Here is a 19,903-nt window from a genome sequence, read left to right on the forward strand (position 1 = left end):
AATTTCGAAAAGTCACACGAGAGTCAAGTGATTTGTTTTTTGTTTTTGTTTTAATCAACACGAAAACTGCGATTTTTTTGCGTTTTTAAGTTGTTATTTTGAATTGACTGATTTGATTGACAAACACATTTTTCAATCATATGTCAATTGGAAATGTGAATATCTATTATTGGCAGCCTCACATTTGCTCACATTTTTTTTACATTAATCAGTTGTGTTTGATTTATTGTGTTCAGTTCAAGTGGTTTAAGTCAAAAGTATGCTTGGTTATTCTTTAATTCACTCTTTCTTCTTCTTTTCTTTCTATCTCCTCTCTCTCTTTCCTTCTTTTTCTCCTTGTCAGTTTTCTCCCTTCTTCTTCCATTTTTCTTTCTCTTTCTTTGTATTCCCTCTCTTCATTCTTCTCTCTTTCCATAATTCTCTTTCTCTTTCCTCTCCTATATCTTAAATTATACTTTGTTAAACCTGAGCATGACACCGTACTTCTGAATCAACTTGTTTATAATGAGCGAATTGCTAAGGGAAGTATTAGTATGCTCCTATTAGCAGCCGTTTCTAAGTTCGCAGGTGCGACAGTACACTGTGCAATTGCACAGATATATATAGTACAAAAAATGAATATGGGCAGTGCGTCGGAAGCTTGTTTCATGCGTAAAGGTTTCATTTCAAAAACCATGTCATATTGCCTTTACATTTCCATTTCAGTTCTATTACAATTATCCGACACCGAATCTTCCAATATAAAATTTGGACTAGAACATAGATTGACAGACAGGATTTGGTTGGATGCGGAGAAAGAGAGATAGAGTTACCAAAACAAACATGTATGAAGAAGTGAAAATGATCGAATACGATGTATCCCATGTAGTGGTGCATATAAATGATAAAACATTGCGGCCAACTTATATCAAACACACACACGCCAACACCGACACAAGCAAAGTTGCACACGTAGTGTACAAGATGAGAAACGAGAATTAGGCTGTGTGAGTCATACGTAGTCGAACACTGAAGGAAGAAGCACACGTTTGTTGCTCTGAAGTCTAAATACAAACACACACATTTTTGCACAAATCAATTGAACGGTGAGTTTTGGAAATAAAACTAACTTTTCTATTTAGCCAACAATTTAATTAATTTGGAGAATTTACAAACAAATTGCACTAAAGTCAAAATCGATAGAAATAAATCACAACAAAACGCAAAATATTCAATTAAATAATCTGTCTGGGAATAATTGTCATTGAGAAAAGTTGATGGGATAATTATAAAAGAAGTTATGCAATTCAATATTCAATTGCATATTCTGGGAATTTCCTTTTCTTTCTTGTTAGTTTATTTTTGCTAAACGTTTTTCGGTTGAACATTTTCTATCTCCACTATTTGAAATGGCGTCTAGATCTTTCTCAGAATTTTTCCATGACGTCATTTCTACATAATGGACGCTTCGCAACACCCAACACACATTCACTCTTGTATGTGTATGTGAATCAGTTTTGTGAGGCATGCAGCATATCGGTGTATGTTTTAAGCTTATTTGTTGAGGTTATGTTTAGAAAATGGAATATATTTGAACAATTGCGTTGTTTGTTATCTACAGATTGATTTCAATTTATCGATTAAATCTTACAAAATCCAATAAATCCCATTAGAAGGAATGAAAATTATAATTTTTGATTCACAATTTTTTTGCATTTCACTTTCATATCGTATTAGCAGTGGATCGAAATGAATCCGTATCGCAGCAGTAGAACGTTGGGTGGAAAGTCCAAAAAGCATAAATGCAAGCGAAATAAAAAGATACCGTCGATTAAAATCAAAGAAGAAGTCGATGTCAAACCAGAACCAAGTGATGGTACATATTTGATTCAACAGATGCCGTCATCGCCCCAAGCAACACCGAATGGAGTCATCAAGTCAGAGAGCGAGAGCGATATTGAGATCGATTTGGAAAGTAAGCCGAATTATGTGAAGAAAGAAATCAAAAGCGAAGATGAATTGAAGAGCGACATGGCGAAGGATGGAAACGAAATGGTAAATGATGATCAGATTGGTGAAAGCTCAAGTGCTACAAAACGAAATTCAAATAAGAAACAACGCAAAGAAGGTCGTTCAAAACGGAAGAAGTCAAAAGGTTCAAAAAATGACAGAATGGCCAAACCTTCAAAGAAGCCGTCCGTGAAGCATGGGAAAAAACACAAATGCACTTTCTGCAATTATGTGACATCGCAAAAAGGACATCTCACAAGACACATTCGTACCCACACCGGCGAAAAGCCGTTCGCATGTGAAATATATGCCAAAGCTTTTGCACAAAAGCACAATTTGAATCGTCATAAGAAAACTCATGCAGCAGAATTTCAATTTTGTTGCTCAAAGTGTCGTCAGGCACATGAAATCGATAAAATGAACCACGAGGGCAAATGCAAACATCGTCAATATGCTTGTCATCTTTGCAAAAACGCCGCTCATCATTTGCAACATCTTAAGCAACACATGCAAATTCACAATGGTGAGAGATCATTCAGATGCCGTGTTTGCGCCAAAACATTTCTACGCAAAGATGATCTTAACAACCATTCACGCACCCACATTAAAGAACTTCCATTTGATTGCGCACAATGTGGTCGACGATTCGCTGATGAAAACGAGAAACAATCGCATGAGGATCATTGCAAAGGCCGACGATACGTTTGTTATCTTTGCCCATTCAAATGTTTTCAAAAATACGATTTGAGGCGGCACATGCAAGTCCATCACACTGGCGAGAGAGGATTCAAATGTGGTGTTTGCGGAAAGAAATGTCTTCACAAAGGTCATCTCAAGCAACATTTGGCAACACACTCCAAACGAAAACCGGTCCATTGCTCCAAATGCCTTATGCCATTTGCAAATGTAGACGATATGATTGCTCACAAAGATCGCTGCAAGCGTCGCCTTTATCAGTGTTATTTGTGCAAAGTTTTAAAGAATCAATCAACACAATTACAAGGACACATGCGAAACTATCACACTGGCGAAAAGCCATTTCCATGCAAACTATGTGACGGTCGTTTTTCACTACTTGGACAAGCTAATTTGCATATGAAAAAGGTACACGGTTCAAAGAAATGATTGCGACGCTAATCAACTACGATCAGTTCGTAGGAAATTGAAATTCTTTCATGAGAATCCACAAACAATTATGTTGCTGCATTAAAATATCCATTAAATTAAGACGTACCGAAACTATGCTCAAAGTGTCAAAAAGCTAGCGCCACGACGGAATTCAATATAATCTATACTAGTGAAAAGACTTTTTCTCAGTTACAAACAACTGACTAGAACTCCATAGTTGTACGTAGTGGCGCTAGCTGTGCTATAGTTTTGCATTTTATACAGTCTCTTATGGAACATAATTGCAGTATGAATTAAGAAAAAGCCACATCCACCTTATTCGAAAACATTGTTATGAATTCAATATATTTAATTAAATGAGAAAATACACCATTTTTGGCTTAAAGATATTAGAAGTAGTACAGAAATCTAAAATAATGCACTTTATGTAAAAACCGAGAAACAAAATTCATATCTTTTCCCTTATATGCCTTGCATCCCTATTAATTGAACAAAATAAAATAAATCCAATGCAGTCAACAAAAATTGCTAGAGTTTTATTGTTTTTTTTTTGTTTGTCATATTTATTTGATCTCTGTCTGTGGAGCTGGGAAAAAGCGAAGAGTAAACAAATGATGTTGACCCAACAATAACCTTCAATTGATCACTGATCACTAATCTGTTTTACAAAAGAAAGTCAAATCGATCCGGTTTTGAGTGAAGTGAGTACATTTCACCTTGGAGGTCGGATAGTCTTCTATTTCAAACCAAGGTGTTGAATTAACTGCTGATAATCGATCTTCCACTTTTTGTGTAAAAGAAAATACGTTATGAATAACATACATTTAAAAAAATCTCTTTTGTTTGTCACCGAAATCATTTCAAATCTGGATGGTATTCATTTTTTTTACATAAAATACATTTCCGTTTCAATTCAAAATACAACTTTAATTCTCTGACACCGAATTTCAACGTCTCAGTGAATGCTTATCAACGATTTTTTCCCTTTAGAATTTGAAACTTGATAACCTAAAAGTCGCAAAAAGTCGGCAATGTTTGTTGATGAACCTTTAAAACAGAGATTCATTCAAAAATATAATTGTCATGTGCCTTGAAAATGGTCAATGATAAGGTACCTTATGATGTCATTTGTTAAAATTGCTTTATAGTAACTCTGCTTTAAAGACCCACGTAAAGACTCGAATTGCCGAAATTGTGTTTTTCATATTCGTATTTGCTCACTCACTGTACACCCGAACGATTGTGTGTAGCCATAGTTTGTGTCTTTACATTTAAATTCAATACTTTGCTCGATATGAAATTTGCGATCATTTTCTTGTTTTTATTGGTAAAAATTTGTGAATCGAATGATTTCGAGTGTGGTTATGCGGATGACCGAATGCAATCTATCGAATTTTATTGGACAAATTATGAAGGTTCTGTTCCGGTCGATTGTTCAATGACTTTTCAATGCGCGATAGCTGCATATAATAAGTCAAAAGTGACAAAATTAAAACTTGGTGGTTGTGATTCTGTAAAAGTGACGAAAATCGCCGAAGATTTTCCCAATTTGAATGCATTGGACATTTCACATTCTGGAATTGAATCACTGGACCACTTCAATTTGCACCACGAACATTTGATGAGTTTAAATGCGTCGCATAATCGACTAACCCAAATTCCCATCAATTTCTTTTTTAAACTAACCCGGATCGAGTCGGTGGATTTTTCGCACAATAAAATTATCGAAATTAATGAATTTCCCATTGAATTGGTGACCATCAATTTATCACACAATGAAATCTCATATTTGAATCCAACTGATTTCAAGGACCTCACGGACTTGGAACACTTGGACTTGAGCTACAATTTAATCACCGAATTTGCTTCCGATAATTACATACTTTCTTATAACAACAAGCTAAAGACACTTGGATTAACTGGGAATCCAGTAAAAGAATTCGATTTTAGACTCTCCCAGTTGGTGCAGAGAGGAGTTTCGGTGTTTGTTTCTTGGTTTTTTATCACAGAATTACGAATGTGGAATGACCAGACTGGAAAAGTGCTTGTGGTTCTGAGCGACGATAAACAGGGTGTTTTCCATACGAAAACTGGAAGCGTAGAGTTTCATTGCCGTGAAATGAGTTTTGAGCACATTTTTAGAGCTGAGATCAAAGGCACTGAAATCGAGAACCCCAACGACCTACTGCAGTGTCTCTCATCGTCACTCGAATATTTGGAATTATCCGAGATCTTCGAAGGAACACTAAACTTGAATCTGCTCGATCGCTTCAAAAATTTGGTAAATCTTTCATTGCGCAGTGTAAAATTGGGGAACTTTGACTTGGAAATACTTCAAAATCACAGGAATCTCATATTTCTTGATCTGTCAGACAATCATTTGAAAACAATCCACAACGTCCCGCGCTTGGCAGACTTTAAACATCTCATTGACTTGGATGTTGAAGAAAATCAAATTGATAACATACCAGAGTTACTTCGCCACTTGAGCTCGAAAATAGTCAATTTGAATTTGGCCGGAAATTATGTGGGGCCATTGACTGAAACTACATTCGCCAAATTTATCAATATGAACAGATTAATATTGAAAAACACAAGCCTTACTTTGGAGAATTTGAGGCCGTTCGAACCATTTCGTGAACTCCAAGAACTGGATATTTCCCACAACAATTTGGAAAATGTAGATATTACAATGTCATCAACGCTGTTCAGTAAACTCAAGAGATTTTATGCGGCTTATTGTAACATTGAAAACACACCAAAATTGATAAATCAACTGGGGTCAACTATTCGGTTCTTGGATTTGTCGGGAAACTTCATTGGCGAATGGAATGCTAAAATGTTTAAAAATTTGAAAGAACTGAGATACATAAATTTAAGCAACACAAGTTTAAGTTTCATTGATGCCAATGTATTTGAAAATCATCCCAAAATCAACAAAGTCGATCTGTCTTATAATAAGTTGAATGCGGTGGATTTTGCATTCGGCTCAAATAAATTGAATTCGCTGAATTTGGAAGGAAATGATTTAAGAGAAATGGACGATTTTACAAAAACGCGGTTTCCATCGATTACACACTTGGACATTTCAAATAATCAATTCTCATGCAAATATTTGGAGACATTTTTACCACAAATTATGCACGAGTGGCCGGATTTAATGATCTTTAATCATTCGTGGACACAAAAACATGGCGAAATGTGTCGACAGGAAGGATGAAGAAGTAAAATTAATTTGCAAATATTGTTTGAAAATTGTAAAATAAAGTGGAATTGAAGATATCAATTTTTCGTTGAGTTTTAATGCGAGTTTTTTTTATCTCACTTCAAGCTTACTTAGGTGGGAATGCCAAAGATTTTAGAGGAGTTGGTGTCAAAAATTCAAAGGTCGCGGAAAAAGTACAGAAGGGCAAAAGTCGATTCTATCTAATATAAACCTAGAAACAGGAACAATTCTAATGTGAATTTGTGCAACAAATCGTTCACACAAACTGTTTTGTATTGCCTCAACAATTAGGAACAATTCTATTCTGAAATAAGAACATTTTATAATGGGTTCAATGAAAAATTAGGGAAAAACTCCCCATTTGGGTCAAAAACGATTTTTTTTAATCCGAGATACCCCGAATTTGCATTGAAATTCGGTAAATCTTTCAGAATGTTTTTTTTTTTTTGTGAAAAAAAATAACCTGTTCAAAGTTTCACGTCATTACGATGTCATGCAGGTATAGCTATCATACAAAATCCAATTTTTTTATGATTTTTTTTAGATTTTTATTTGAAAAGTGTATCAAAACTTATTTGTATCGCTAACCTAACATCATTTTCGGGTTTTCCGTGTCAAAAAACTTCCCACTGCGTATTTTTTTTACAGCAGAAAAGACATTTTTTCTTGACTTTAACATTGCTCCGAATTTGTTAATCGAGAAAACTCCCTGGTAGACTTGATGACGTTTTTTAATCAAAAATGGTCTCAAAAACGTTTTTTTATGTTGTATTATCAAGATCTTTTTTTGGCCACTCTAGCTCCCATACAATATCCACTTTTTTGGTGACCTTTTTAGATTTTTGTTTGAAATTCCATCAAAACTTATTTGTCTACACGTGTACTAAACTAATATCATTTTCGGTTTTTCCGTACCAAAAATCCTCCAACTACATATTTTTACATTACAGAAAAAGAAATTTTTTGTGACTTTTAAAAATGCTTTAAATTCGGTAGTCGAAAAAAAAAAATGCAATCGTTCCTTGCGAGTATCATCGATCTACTTTTGGATGAAACGAAAATGGCAAACATGTTATTTTTTCATGAAACGACTTTATCTCTCTCAACTTGATTCTATTCACATAAATAACATTCATTATGAGCGTTTAAAAGTTATAAAATATACTTGTCGGTATTATTTCTTTTAATATACATGATAACAAGTTAACCCTTAACCGGGCAGGTCGGGTCTCAGAGGCCCGGTAGCGCATTTAAAAAAAAAAGATACATAAAATCGCATAAAATATTATTTTAATCAAACAAATTGTTTTGTAATATATTCTTTCATCCTTCTACTAATCGTTGATAAAAGTTGTTTTGAATTTGGTTCCCTAAGTAGCGCTGTATTGAGGTTTAAACAACTACTGAACTGAAACTTAAATTCATCCGATTCGGAATAAATATTGATTATTTTTTCATTTTTTCAGTTATATTTTACAAAAAACATATTTAATTCAATATCTATTATGTTAATACAATAATTTTCGTCGTATAAATTCGAAAAAATACAATATTAAATTTGAAAAAATAATTTTTTTTTCATTGAATTTGCATGGAAAATGTACGTCGGGCCTCAGAGGCCCCACTTGCCCGATAACGTTAGGATTTTGGCCTGCCCGGTTAAGGATTAAACGCTCAACCGACATAAAAAAAACGCTCGAAATGGCTGTATTCTCACATTGTTTTTCAAAATTGTAACACTGTATGCTGTGATCACTGTATAACCTTGAGTGTTTTACGATTATGTTATCGCATTTGCCTGTTTCCATTTGTTCCATACAAAATCGCTTACTGGTTAGTTAAATATGTGAAATCAAGTCGACATAATGTCTAACACTCTTCAAACTATGGTTTTTCGTAAAATTGCATTCTCACTAGTTTCTATATTGTTTCTAATCGAATTGTGTAAATCGAATGACTTAAAATGTGTTGTCATCAAAGATGGATTGGAATCGTTTGAGTTTTATTGTGAGAATTACAAAGGAAACTTCCCGATCAATTGTTCGACCGCATTGTTGGATTCATATGACCATTCTTCAAACTTTAGTGTGATCCGTTTAAAAATTGGTGGTTGTGATCCTATTTTGGCGAATCAATTTGTCGCCTATTATCCCAATTTGAATTCATTGGATATTTCGGAGTCAGAGTTAGTTTCTTTGGAATCGTTTGATATAAATTTAAATGATTTGAGAAAATTCAATGCATCACATAATAACTTGACTAACATTCAACCGAATTTCTTTGGAAATATGTCCAATATTTCAACTATTGACTTTTCATCAAATCAATTGATCGAAATTCGGGATTTACCGTGCAATTTGGAGTATATCGATGTATCGAATAATAATATATCGTTTCTATATCAAGATGATTCCGAAAATAATCAGCAAAACTTGAAGGAAATGCGGCTAAATGGCAATCCAATTTGGGTTTTTAATTGGAAACTGTTGCCGCTTATGGAATGGGCGTATTCCATATCAATTTCATGGGGTCAAATGGCGCAATTTAAAATATGGAGCTCTATTCATCGACCGATCCGCATCGTTTCGAACCATAGCTTTGAAGGATTTTTACCGGCATCAAACGGAACGATTGAATTCTATTGCAGTGAAGGAAGCTTCGAAAGTATCAATCGCTTTGAATTCATCAACAATGACATCATTAATCCAAATGAACTTGTCAATTGCGTGGGAACATCCGTTGAATATCTGTCATTATCCGGAAAATTTGTCAAACCATTGAATTCCACTTTATTCAAATCGTTTGTTAATTTAAAAGAATTGAATCTTCGTGGTGCACAGCTACGGGAGTTTGACTTTGGTCTTTTGGACAGAATGACAGCACTTGAACGTCTCGATATTTCTCACAATCACTTGGATAAGACCAGCCCCGACATTTCTTCACTGAAAAATGCCAACAATTTGGAATATTTGAATGTGGCCGAAAATCAATTGGAAATCACGATCAATTTGACTGAATACTTGAGTCCGAAGATTGTTTACTTGAATTTGAACGGAAATTATGTGGGAGAATTAAAGGAGAATACATTTGAAAAGCTGGTGAATTTGCAATATTTGTATTTAATCAACACAAGCCTTTCACTTGTTGACCTCAGGCCATTCGAGCCACTTCATCAGCTGCGCACTTTGGACATTTCACACAACAAATTGGCAAGCATTAATTTAAACGCACCGGTTTCTTCGTTGAAACATTTGCACTCATTTCGAGCTGTGGATTGTAAAATTGCAAATGCATTGGATCTTATCAAGTTATTTGCAGACTCAATTCATCTTTCCACACTCGATTTGTCCGGAAATTTTATAGAAGCACTGGACGCAAGCGCCTTCAGTGAATTTGATGAGTTGAAGCGTCTCAATTTAAGCAGAACCAATCTGAAGGAAATTGATTTTTATATATTAAACCATAAATATGAACTACAGTCGCTGGATCTATCGTATAATCGTTTGGAACATTTGAACTTTTTTACCGTGCTGAGTGATTTAGATTCACTTTATTTGCAAGGAAACAATTTGACCGATATCCAATACTTGACGAAATCACGATTTTCTGAACTTGCTTATTTTGAAATTGCGATGAATCAATTTTCATGCGAGTCGTTGGAAACATTTTTAACAAAGATTAAAGTAGAGTGGCCACTGTTGACCATTAAAAATGACCCATGGAAACAGAGCCAAGAGATTTGTGAACCAAGTGATGATAATAATGAGGGAAATAACATTAAATTTATTAAATTGAAATAATTTCGAATTAAATAACAAAATGTGCAATATAGCCTTAGTTACTCAAATGAAATTTTCATTATTAAATTGACAAATAAAATGTTTAAGAGTAAGAAAAGATTACGCGCATACAATGATTTTTGGATAGAATAGATCCGTAAGATCTCCGCAAGATCCGGATCCAAGCGTGCGTTCGTAGCCGCATGATACATACATTCCTTACTCCGTAATGCTATGGCATGCGAATCAAAGAAGGGGAAATAAGAATAACGAATTTGCGTGCGTATTATATATGTATGCATCATGCGGCAGCGTACGCACGCTTGGATCTGGATCTTGCGGAGATCTTTCGCATCTATCCTATCTAAAAATCATTGTATGATTACGCGGGTTTTTTGTGATAAGCGACACATGGCGATGAGTTTCCTTTGCAAACAACTTCTGACCTCTCTCTTTCTCTCTCTTCTTCTTTCTCTCTCGTTAACTATCTTTCTCTTCCTTTCCTTTCCTTTTTTTCTTTCTCCTTCTCTCATTCTTCAGATCACTCACTCTCAGTTTTACTTGATAAACGTAATTATAATAGCATTTCAACATGCTTAGCTAAGAAACATTTATAAGTGTCTCTATATTGTTATGTTTTCTTCAATCACTTTAAACTCGTGAATTTACTTGCTGTTTTTATATTTAAAGTGTTTTTCTAAACAGGTCCTTATTTTTACATCAAAACTGTTCAGATAACAGGCATTGCCTGATAAATAATGTTTAATCTCTCTGTTTAATCCAAATGAAAAGACGTGTCATATGTTTTTATTCATTTCAAAAAATATTTGTTCTTGTTGAATTAATAATAATTTTACTAAGTGTGAAGGCTACGTTCATTTTTCAAAATGTAATTTAAGTTTAATTAAGTTGATTCCTTTGTTGATTTTTCCTTTTTGCACACATTGTTTGGGATAGGTATTTAATATTGGCCCCCTTTCCTAAGCGTTCAATTGTAATCGTCCCTGAATTTTTTTGTGATTGAAATTCTTCAAGGAACTGTTTTCGTTTGTAGAAAATCGATGACCGATGGCGATCGGACGCTTAGGAAGAAAAGTTCATTCATTTAATTTTGAAATTGAAAGACAAAAACGGCAGGTTATTCATTTAAATCTACTTTATTTCTTATGTTATAATTTGAAGAAGTTTTATCACTTTATTGTAATTTGACCACTACCATGAATATCACAAAAAAAAATCACAGAATTTTACATTCTACAATCATTCGATTTTCAAGAGATTTTTTGGCGAAACCTATAAAAAGGACACCGCTTCACATAGATAATTTCAAAATAATATCTGTGTGAAGCGGTGTCCTTCTTGGAGATCATTTTTTTCTTGACGGCGATGCAATATTTTCGAAGTTGCAGTAATTAAAATCAAGTTCACTTAACACTCCAAACGCTTTGAACAAATTATATGCCACAAATCATGTGAACAGTGAAATAAACACCACAGAGTGCGATTCAAGTATAACTATTTATTGAGCGATGTGTTGGTGTTTATATAGGCAAGAAACACATACAAAAGCGATTATGTGCGAAAAGGACCACAGATAATGTATACATATCGTTGTGTTACTTTCACACATTAAATGCTATTGATGCGATTATATAGACTGCCTGCTATTGAAAAACAGACGACCTCACACAACCGACACATTCAAAGACGAAGTTTAACACGCGTTCCCGTATGGAAAAAAGGACAAGTCAAGTATAAATGAATTAATTCGACTACAGTCAAGCTAAGATGATTGGTTTAAATACAAATTTTTAAATCGTTAGTCATTTCAATGCAAAGTTGACTATAATTGTTTCATTTTGTTCGATCAATAAAAAATAGGCAGTCAAAATGTCCCAAATTAACCAGACTAGTCAGCCGATATTTTTACACACGGGTTTTCACTGTTTTACGAAAAGTTGATTACTGCAAATGTGAGAACATTATCTGTGGTGCTGATGTCAAGATGTGTGTGTGTGTGTGTGGGGGGGATGTTCGGGTATGAAATGGTATACATTTTTGAATAAAAAGTGTTTTACTTTTGTTGTTTTTGGTTAGAATTTATGGTAAAAATATTGCATAGCTACTCCATGAATAAAAAGCTTGGTTTTGCCGACAAAATTGGCTTTCCAAATCCAAAAGGAACACGTTCAATATTTTTTTTTGAACCAAATTTTCATCCATTTCTTTGAATTGTTACCTTGAATGTTTATAGACAGTTTTAGGCATATACATTTCTATTTTGACAGGTGTTTACCGTATTTGTGAGTTCAATTCCCTTTTGACGGTTCTTCAAGGTTGAAAAATAGTATTTTAAAGAAATATTTCGGAGCTGAAGCATTTTTCAGCTACGCTTTAAATATAAAAGGAAACACTGATAAAATGAATTTTCAAAATGAAAGAAGCAAAATTGTGTATTTGGATTTCTGAATTATTTCATTTGATTATTTGCTTTAAAGTAATTATCAAGTTCAAAAACTCGATCTCACTCGTCTTACCGAAGATTTCCAAATTGAATGCCACGCAACAATTAACGAAACAGAATATCAACTGGTGCATTTGGACCCAGTGAAGCTTTCATCAGGCACATAATTGTGTGAATATCTACTAGGGTGGATCGATTTTTTGTTTTTGAGAATTATAAAAACGACTAGTGTCATATCGATAGAGAATGTCAAGATAAGAAACTTTTGTTTGGACACTTTTTCCCACGGACCCGTTGGTCTGTCATGACTCACTCAATTTTCAACCTTGAAATATTTTTTGTTTAAAAAAAAAACGTCGTTGAAGTAACCTATGCAATTATTAATAATAAATCCAATAATCTAAACCTATGCAAATTGATAAGACGAAGTGGTAGATACACCCTACAATTTCCACGAAATAAAAAAAAACATACGAACGTACAAGCAACTGCTTTCAAAAGGTTACATCACATTTAGATCATCAGCCCAATTTCGTTAGAAATAGCATCTTATCATTTTGGCGAATATATATAATCAATGATTATGAATTATTAATCATAAACCAAAACAGAAATCAGTGCGAATCAGTTGCCAATGCAAAAATATATATTCAAGCTGTAGTTCTCGACACAAAAACAGTTCAGCATCTTCAGTTCACTTCTCAAAATATTCAAGATCAAAAATAAAAGGTATTATTTTCTTGAGTATGACATAGAAATGATTTGATTTTTATAAAGTGTTGCATTCTATAAAATAATTTTTAAGAGCCAATGATCGGTTTCAATAATTATTATTTGCGGTAATTTGTTCATTTTCCAAACTTAGATGGATCTATCGGTGGATTGGAAAAAGATAATGCATGAAATGCTTGATGCGTTCGATCGCCAGGAAACAATTTCATTGGGAAAAATAAAAAAGGCATTTAAAAGCAATGGCTCATCGATCAACGATGAATTCAAGCAATATTTTCTACGCGTTTCAAATGATCGGTGAGTGATACCGGCAAAATTTCCAAAATTCAATAGTGTTTTTCATTTATTCATTGCCTGATTGTGTTATAGGATCAAGAATACGTACGATGAATTCGAAATAAATTCAAAGTTGGAGGATTCGAATGCGTCAGCAACCGATGAATATCCAAACTCATTTCAAGCTCGAAGTCATGGCATGAACAATGTCCAAAAAACAACCAATGACCCGGTTGAAATCATTGACATAAGTGACGAAGATGATTCAACATATGAATTAAATAAATATATTAAATATGACGAAGAAGATAGCCACAGCGAAATATCAGACATGAATTCAAACGACTTTGTTTGTGAAGAAGAATTCTCGAAGAGCGAAGATGAGGATTGCATCGATAATGAAATGGACAACCCGATAAAGGTGGAGAAAATTGAACTGGATGTTGGCATTCCGGTAGTCGACGATACCGATGTACACCATGCTATAAACACAACGAGCAAAGATACATACACTTTGAGCAATGAATCAAATACTGTCGATTGTGCCACAGCAAATAACACGATAGGCAGTTCAAATGATCGAAGACAAGCTGAACCGGGCTTGGCTCCAGAGCCATTGCGAAGAGAAAACCCAACTTCATCAAACTCAGCGAAGCGATACAAATGCGGATATTGTGAATATTCGAACAAGTACAAGTCACACCTGGATCGACACGTGCGTACTCATACCGGCGAGAAACCGTATCAATGTAATATATGCCACAAAGAATTCGTCCAATTGCATAATATGAAAAAGCATAAAACGACTCACAGCAGTGAATATCGATTCCATTGTTGCGGTTGTTTCATTGGATTTTCGAAGAAGAGCGAAAAAGATGCACACGAAAAAGTGTGCAGATCGCGTCGGTATGAGTGCCATATCTGCAAGAAGCTTCTCACTCTGAGTAAAAATCAGCTGATAAGACATATGCGACAGCACAACGGTGAAAAACCGTTTATATGCAAGATTTGTATGAGAAGTTTTACGTTGAAGAATAATCTGCGGAGACATTTAAACACCGTCCACGCCAGAAAAAATCCACTACCCTACTCAAGAAGGGCTCTTTCATCATGAAATATTGTGGAAATCAAATTTTATGGCATTTCTCCAGAGAAGAGTTGGCTAAGCTCTTGGGGGACCATTTAGCGATGAACTATCGGTATGAAACTTTACCAACAAATTGAAAAGTATCTAGGGTGAGAGCGATAAAACAACATCAAATCAAATTCGTCGCTGAATAACTATTTGAACAGCTCATGCCAATTTATTTTTAATTATAATCAATTTGTTGATTCTAAATATATGAATTCAAGAAAAATTATAAAAAAACATTTCAATAAAATTCAATGATAATAAATGTAATACAAATTCATGCCAGAGAAACAAACAAAAAAATTTCATTTCTTATGAAACGTTGGACATTCGCAGAACACAAACGAATGCTATGTGACAATGGTCCCTCGAATTATTTTGGCATGTTACATTTCTGTTGAATTGTGATGATTCACCAAAAATGATTACTATAGTATTTCCATAGAAATAAACATTTCTGACGAAAACGAAGCTCTCACATCAATGATAGAGAGTTGAATTAATAAACACATGCATGCTACGCATTAGTACGTACATAACGATCACGTGTGTGATAACCATATCACCGGCATATACAATGTATGCAAAACATCAGTAATTTCTTTTGCCGGTTTATTTAAAGCGATTTAAAGGAGATGCATAATCAAACTCGAATTGAATAAAGTGCGGAAAGTCGAAGTGAACTGATCGAACTGGAACAACGCAATTCCATCACATTCATTATTGAACCATGGTCGAGTCATGTTATGAAGTGGAGGCTATAATCGGTCAGAGAAACAGAAGTGGAGAGGTAATAGTCATTTTTTGTCATTTTTTTATGTTTTTTTTTTATTTTATTGAATCAAAAGTGTTGGTGGTTTTAAATCAGTGCTTTTAGCTATCACATTTTTTCGTTTGTTATCATTTACATTTGCTTTCGAATTTCACATGACCGGACATTTGACTATACATCCGCTTTCAAGTGTATCAAAATTATTTGTGTAATTATCGTTGCAAAAGTTGTATTTAATTAATTGTGTTAATGAATTCTAGATAAAATACCTCGTTAAATGGCTTGGTTATCCAAAGGACAAAGCAACTTGGGAACCAATTGAACATTTATACAATTGTTTGCCAAAAGTCGCTCAATATTATGAAGCAATTGAATTAAAAAGTAAAGGTAACTTCCCGGTTCATTCGTATTTATCAGTGTTTACAATTTGGATATGTTTTTCTCCAGGCATTCGGCAAATCATAGACAGCGAGATACACAATGGACATAAATATTTCCAAATTAGTTTTAATGGTGAAGAGAAAAATAGAAGGATTGACTATGAAACTGCCAAATACCACTTTGCAGAGGATATCATAGATTTTTTTGCATCTCGATCTCAGTGGACATCAACCGATATCAACAGCAACGTTTCGAATGGTGAACCAAATGCAGATCGTCCAGTTTAACAAACCAAACATCCTAGCATCCTAGTATGAAAAATCCAATAACAAAAAATACAATTAAAACTTAGAACTAAAAGTAGGATTCTTGAATGTTATGTAAATATGCAATCAAATCGAAACCAAGGCGTTTCTATGCCGGTGAAGTTTAATAATGTTCCATTTGTTGCTCAATTGCAAAAAGTTCAAAGAATTTAAAACTTTCGACAGAATAAAATATAATTTAATTAAACTTTCTTTCGACAGAAGCCTCTCATAAGATAAGACTTCAGAAGCCGCATCGTACTTGAACAACGATAAGAATTTTGTTTACAAATAACAAAATATATAAGCGTACATACAGTTCTTTTTCACTATCCACAGTAACGTATAAGCGCAAGCGTCTGCGTTGTTCGTAAACATAGACATCGATCGGTACGATGCGGCTTGTTTATCTTTCTATGTGTACAAAAAAAGCAATCACAAATAAAGTAACATTTTAAATTATCAATTTGTCGCATGTTTACATATTGAAGCTGTATTTTACAAACCTGAAGAAAAGACGAAAGTTTGAAACAAAAAAAAAAAACCTTTCTAACCACGACAGTTTTTGCCATGCTTTTGTTTCCACGAATCGCCAATAATCCTGATTCGCGGCCACTCTTGTTTCAATTGTGTCATGATCGATGTTAAGTATTCACATTCGAATTGATTTTCATAGATGCTCAAATAAGAGAGTCTGGGAAGGAATCGACGTGCCAAATGTTCGATCGCCACCAATTCATTTCCATTCAAATAGATGGTCTGTAAATTGATTGGTGCTCTGTCGATATCCAAGCTCCGCAAATGGTTATGTGAGAGATCGATTATCACTAGATCCAAATGACTTGCCAGCATATCAAAGTTAAAATCCGTTAAATTTGCATTGCGTAAACGTAAAACGTGGATATTTGGAATATTTGCTAAAGCATTATACACGCATTATAACACGTCGAGTGTTCGCAAGTCATTGTCCGAAAGATCAAAGTACGATAGAGATGACCCGAATCTTTTCATTAACTCCGTTGCGTTTGTGATTTTACATCCGGCGGCATAAAATTCTTGTACATTTTTCAAAACAATTGATGTTGATTTCGATACCGTAACAAATGGCAGCAAATATTTGTTATGCGACAAATTTATTTTCAATAAATTTGTTGGTAATTCGTCGATTTCTGTTAGATTATTGTGTGAGAAATCTAATTCAATTATATTTGGAAGGTTTGCAAAGAAATTACATGAAATTTCCGTCAATCGATTATGCGACGCATTAAATTTTGCCAAATTTTGCAAGTGAAGTGGTTCCAATGACGCAATTGCAGAATAGGAAATGTCTAGTGATTGTAAATTTGGAAAATGTTCAATAATTTTTGTGATTTCACAACCACCAACTTTTAATTGGGTCACTTGTGATTCATCGAAGTCAGTTATTGTGAATGTCGACGAACTGTTCACAGGCAATGGCCCTTCGGAATTCGCACAGTAAAATTCGATGGATTTTATTCCATCTTTTGATAAGCCATACTCAAATTTAATTGATTCACAGTATCCAAATAAAAACAGAACTACAGTGATCGTAAACTTCATTTTGAAAGAGTTAATATAGTGACTTTCCGGACGAAACTGTTCGTTTCAGTTTAAAATAAAATGATAAAGGGCCTGAAAATGAATTATCAACGTGCCGCGTGTGTGAGTATTTGTGGTGGACGGTGCCTGTACTGTTGATGTATGTATGTACTACGTGAAATATCAGACATGCTAAACAGATGATACGCATTTACAATTTTTAATTACATAATCTATATTCAGTTTTGAAGAAAACAATTGTTTTTGTGAAAAAGTTGGAATAAATCATTTATTTTCTTGAAGTTTTTTTACATTTTTTTACTTATTGGAATCATTTAATTTTATTTTCTGAAAGAATTTCGGCGCGATAGTTGATTTCAGGTTTAAGCCAAATTAATAATTTCACACGATCCAAAAACGTCTCTCTTTCAAATTTCCCCGTGTCTATGCAAATTTGGGCTTCGGTAGTTGTGGTCGGTTAATAAATGGTGGTGTGCCTGGACTCGGAAAACTAATTGGTCGTCCAATTCCACCATGACCTCGGTCACGGAATAATGGATCTGGTGATGCAAATGCCACTGCCAATAACAGCAAAACCGTTGCCAAGATTTCAAAAATGAGCTTCATTTTTTCTTTACTTATTCCGTTAACTGTTCTCGGTTTCAAAATCAAAACTGATTTGATGTTTGTGATCATTTCGATTTTTGTTTATATACGATTTGGAATTACTGAGGGGAATTATTCTTGAAGACGAGTTATACGTTATTTTCACTGTACATAGTGCAGTGCACAACAGGAAGAACCAATTCAGGTGGATCCCCTGAGAAATCGTATGTATTTTGTTTAACGTTTGAAGAAAATGATTAAAAAACATATCATTGTTGTGTGTTCTTTGGGGTCATTCAGTGATATTCGCTCGTTGAATATGAAATTATTTGTTGATAAATGTTGTACCTTTCAGTGCAAGTTTAATTAATTAAAAAAAAAACGCCTGAAGGTATGCTATTTTATTATATGCGTGACCGTCAAATAAGTAACGTTTTCTTTTCTTAGAGACGTTGATAGTCCAAAATTTATAGGGTTTTTTAGTGAGGCCGTCGATGATGTACTCTTTTTTCCCCTAAATCCAATTGGTTAATTTTTTTCCCCTAATATTTGAGTCTTATTCGGCTATTTTAACCGATGCGGAGCACAGGTCGTTTCATTGAATTCGATTCTCTACAAATTTTTCCTTCAAATATTCAATAAACTTACGATTTTTTTTTGCTGAAAATCAAAAATGTCAACCCAGTAAACATTACAGATAATTCTTTAGTGTATGAATAGAAATGGCAATCAAAATAATTGGTATTAATTGTTGTTTACATTGTAACAATCTGGCATTGCGCTCATTTCCTACAAGGCGTGCGATAAAAATGTTTGGTCACAACTGATTTCATCTCAAATTTTCTGAACTTCGTTAGTTCAAACTAGTAATGAAGTGACCGTTCATGCTTCTAAATCAGTCTATGATTTTTCTGGCTCATTAAAACGAAAACATCACTATTAACTTCATAATGTGGTACTTCATGGAGTCATTAATATTGATTTGTTGGTGAAAGGGTCTGTTTTGTGATGAGAAAATCGAAATGAAATAAATTGTTCATAAACAGATCTTTTTTCGGCATAGAGTTTATGGGCTAGATTCAGGCGCTTTTCGATTTTTTGGCGTGTAGCTTTCTAATTGAAATTTACTTCGAAGTTTTATTTGTTTCTATCCCATTTGCTCAAATCGCTGCCTTTGCAGAGTATTACAGACTCTTTCAGCACCCATTTCACCAAAAAATGATTATTAATTACACCATAAAGTACCAGATGAAGTTAAATATGCTGCTTTCGTTTTAATCAGCCATAGAATGAGTTAGAAGCATGAACATTGAACAGTCTTATCATTACTGGTTTGAACTAACGAAGTTCAGAAAATTTGAGATGAAACCAGTTGTGACCAAACAAAATCTTTATTATTGTGACCTTACCACTGATACTGATCAATTGACACGAAAAATATATGCTTACTTGTTTTGAATACTAATCGTGTATAAAACTTGAAGATTATTATAGCAAATATATAAAAAAAATCACCTCAATATGGGAATCACATATTTGCTGTTTCTATTTAC

General features: G+C 34.0%; 5 protein-coding genes across 7 annotated transcripts in view; 4 read left to right on the forward strand and 1 right to left on the reverse strand.

Annotated features, from left to right (window-relative positions):
- LOC116348545 (janus kinase and microtubule-interacting protein 3-like) overlaps positions 1-19,903 on the reverse strand; it is a 133,451-nt gene that overhangs the window by 112,912 nt on the left and 636 nt on the right. The window lies entirely within an intron of this gene.
- LOC116348535 (zinc finger protein 37-like) lies at positions 362-3,550 on the forward strand. Its single transcript, XM_031779562.1, has 2 exons — positions 362-1,085; positions 1,720-3,550. Exon 2 carries the CDS (start codon positions 1,729-1,731, stop codon positions 3,112-3,114), a length of 1,386 nt encoding a protein of 461 aa, XP_031635422.1. The 5' UTR covers positions 362-1,085; positions 1,720-1,728; the 3' UTR covers positions 3,115-3,550.
- LOC116348547 (chaoptin-like) lies at positions 4,365-10,208 on the forward strand. Its single transcript, XM_031779576.1, has 2 exons — positions 4,365-6,334; positions 8,194-10,208. Exons 1-2 carry the CDS (start codon positions 4,412-4,414, stop codon positions 10,141-10,143), a joined length of 3,873 nt encoding a protein of 1,290 aa, XP_031635436.1. The 5' UTR covers positions 4,365-4,411; the 3' UTR covers positions 10,144-10,208.
- Positions 13,035-14,854, forward strand: LOC116348538 (zinc finger protein 569-like). Its single transcript, XM_031779566.1, has 3 exons — positions 13,035-13,315; positions 13,452-13,615; positions 13,688-14,854. The coding sequence occupies exons 2-3, from the start codon at positions 13,452-13,454 to the stop codon at positions 14,706-14,708; spliced, it is 1,185 nt and encodes a 394-aa protein (XP_031635426.1). The 5' UTR covers positions 13,035-13,315; the 3' UTR covers positions 14,709-14,854.
- On the forward strand, positions 15,343-16,650 carry LOC116348539 (testis-specific chromodomain protein Y 2-like). 3 transcript variants are annotated; one of them, XM_031779568.1, is made up of 3 exons: positions 15,343-15,516; positions 15,759-15,885; positions 15,946-16,650. In XM_031779568.1, the coding sequence occupies exons 1-3, from the start codon at positions 15,457-15,459 to the stop codon at positions 16,164-16,166; spliced, it is 408 nt and encodes a 135-aa protein (XP_031635428.1). In that variant the 5' UTR covers positions 15,343-15,456; the 3' UTR covers positions 16,167-16,650. The 3 variants fall into 3 exon arrangements, with proteins under 3 accessions (XP_031635428.1, XP_031635429.1, XP_031635427.1); XM_031779569.1 differs by having other exon boundaries at positions 15,759-15,879; XM_031779567.1 differs by having other exon boundaries at positions 15,759-16,650.

The sequence above is a fragment of the Contarinia nasturtii genome, unplaced genomic scaffold (genome assembly GCF_009176525.2).
Source record: "Contarinia nasturtii isolate CC-2019 unplaced genomic scaffold, AAFC_CNas_1.1 Cnas_scaffold_2490, whole genome shotgun sequence".
NCBI classification, from domain to species: domain Eukaryota; kingdom Metazoa; phylum Arthropoda; class Insecta; order Diptera; family Cecidomyiidae; genus Contarinia; species Contarinia nasturtii.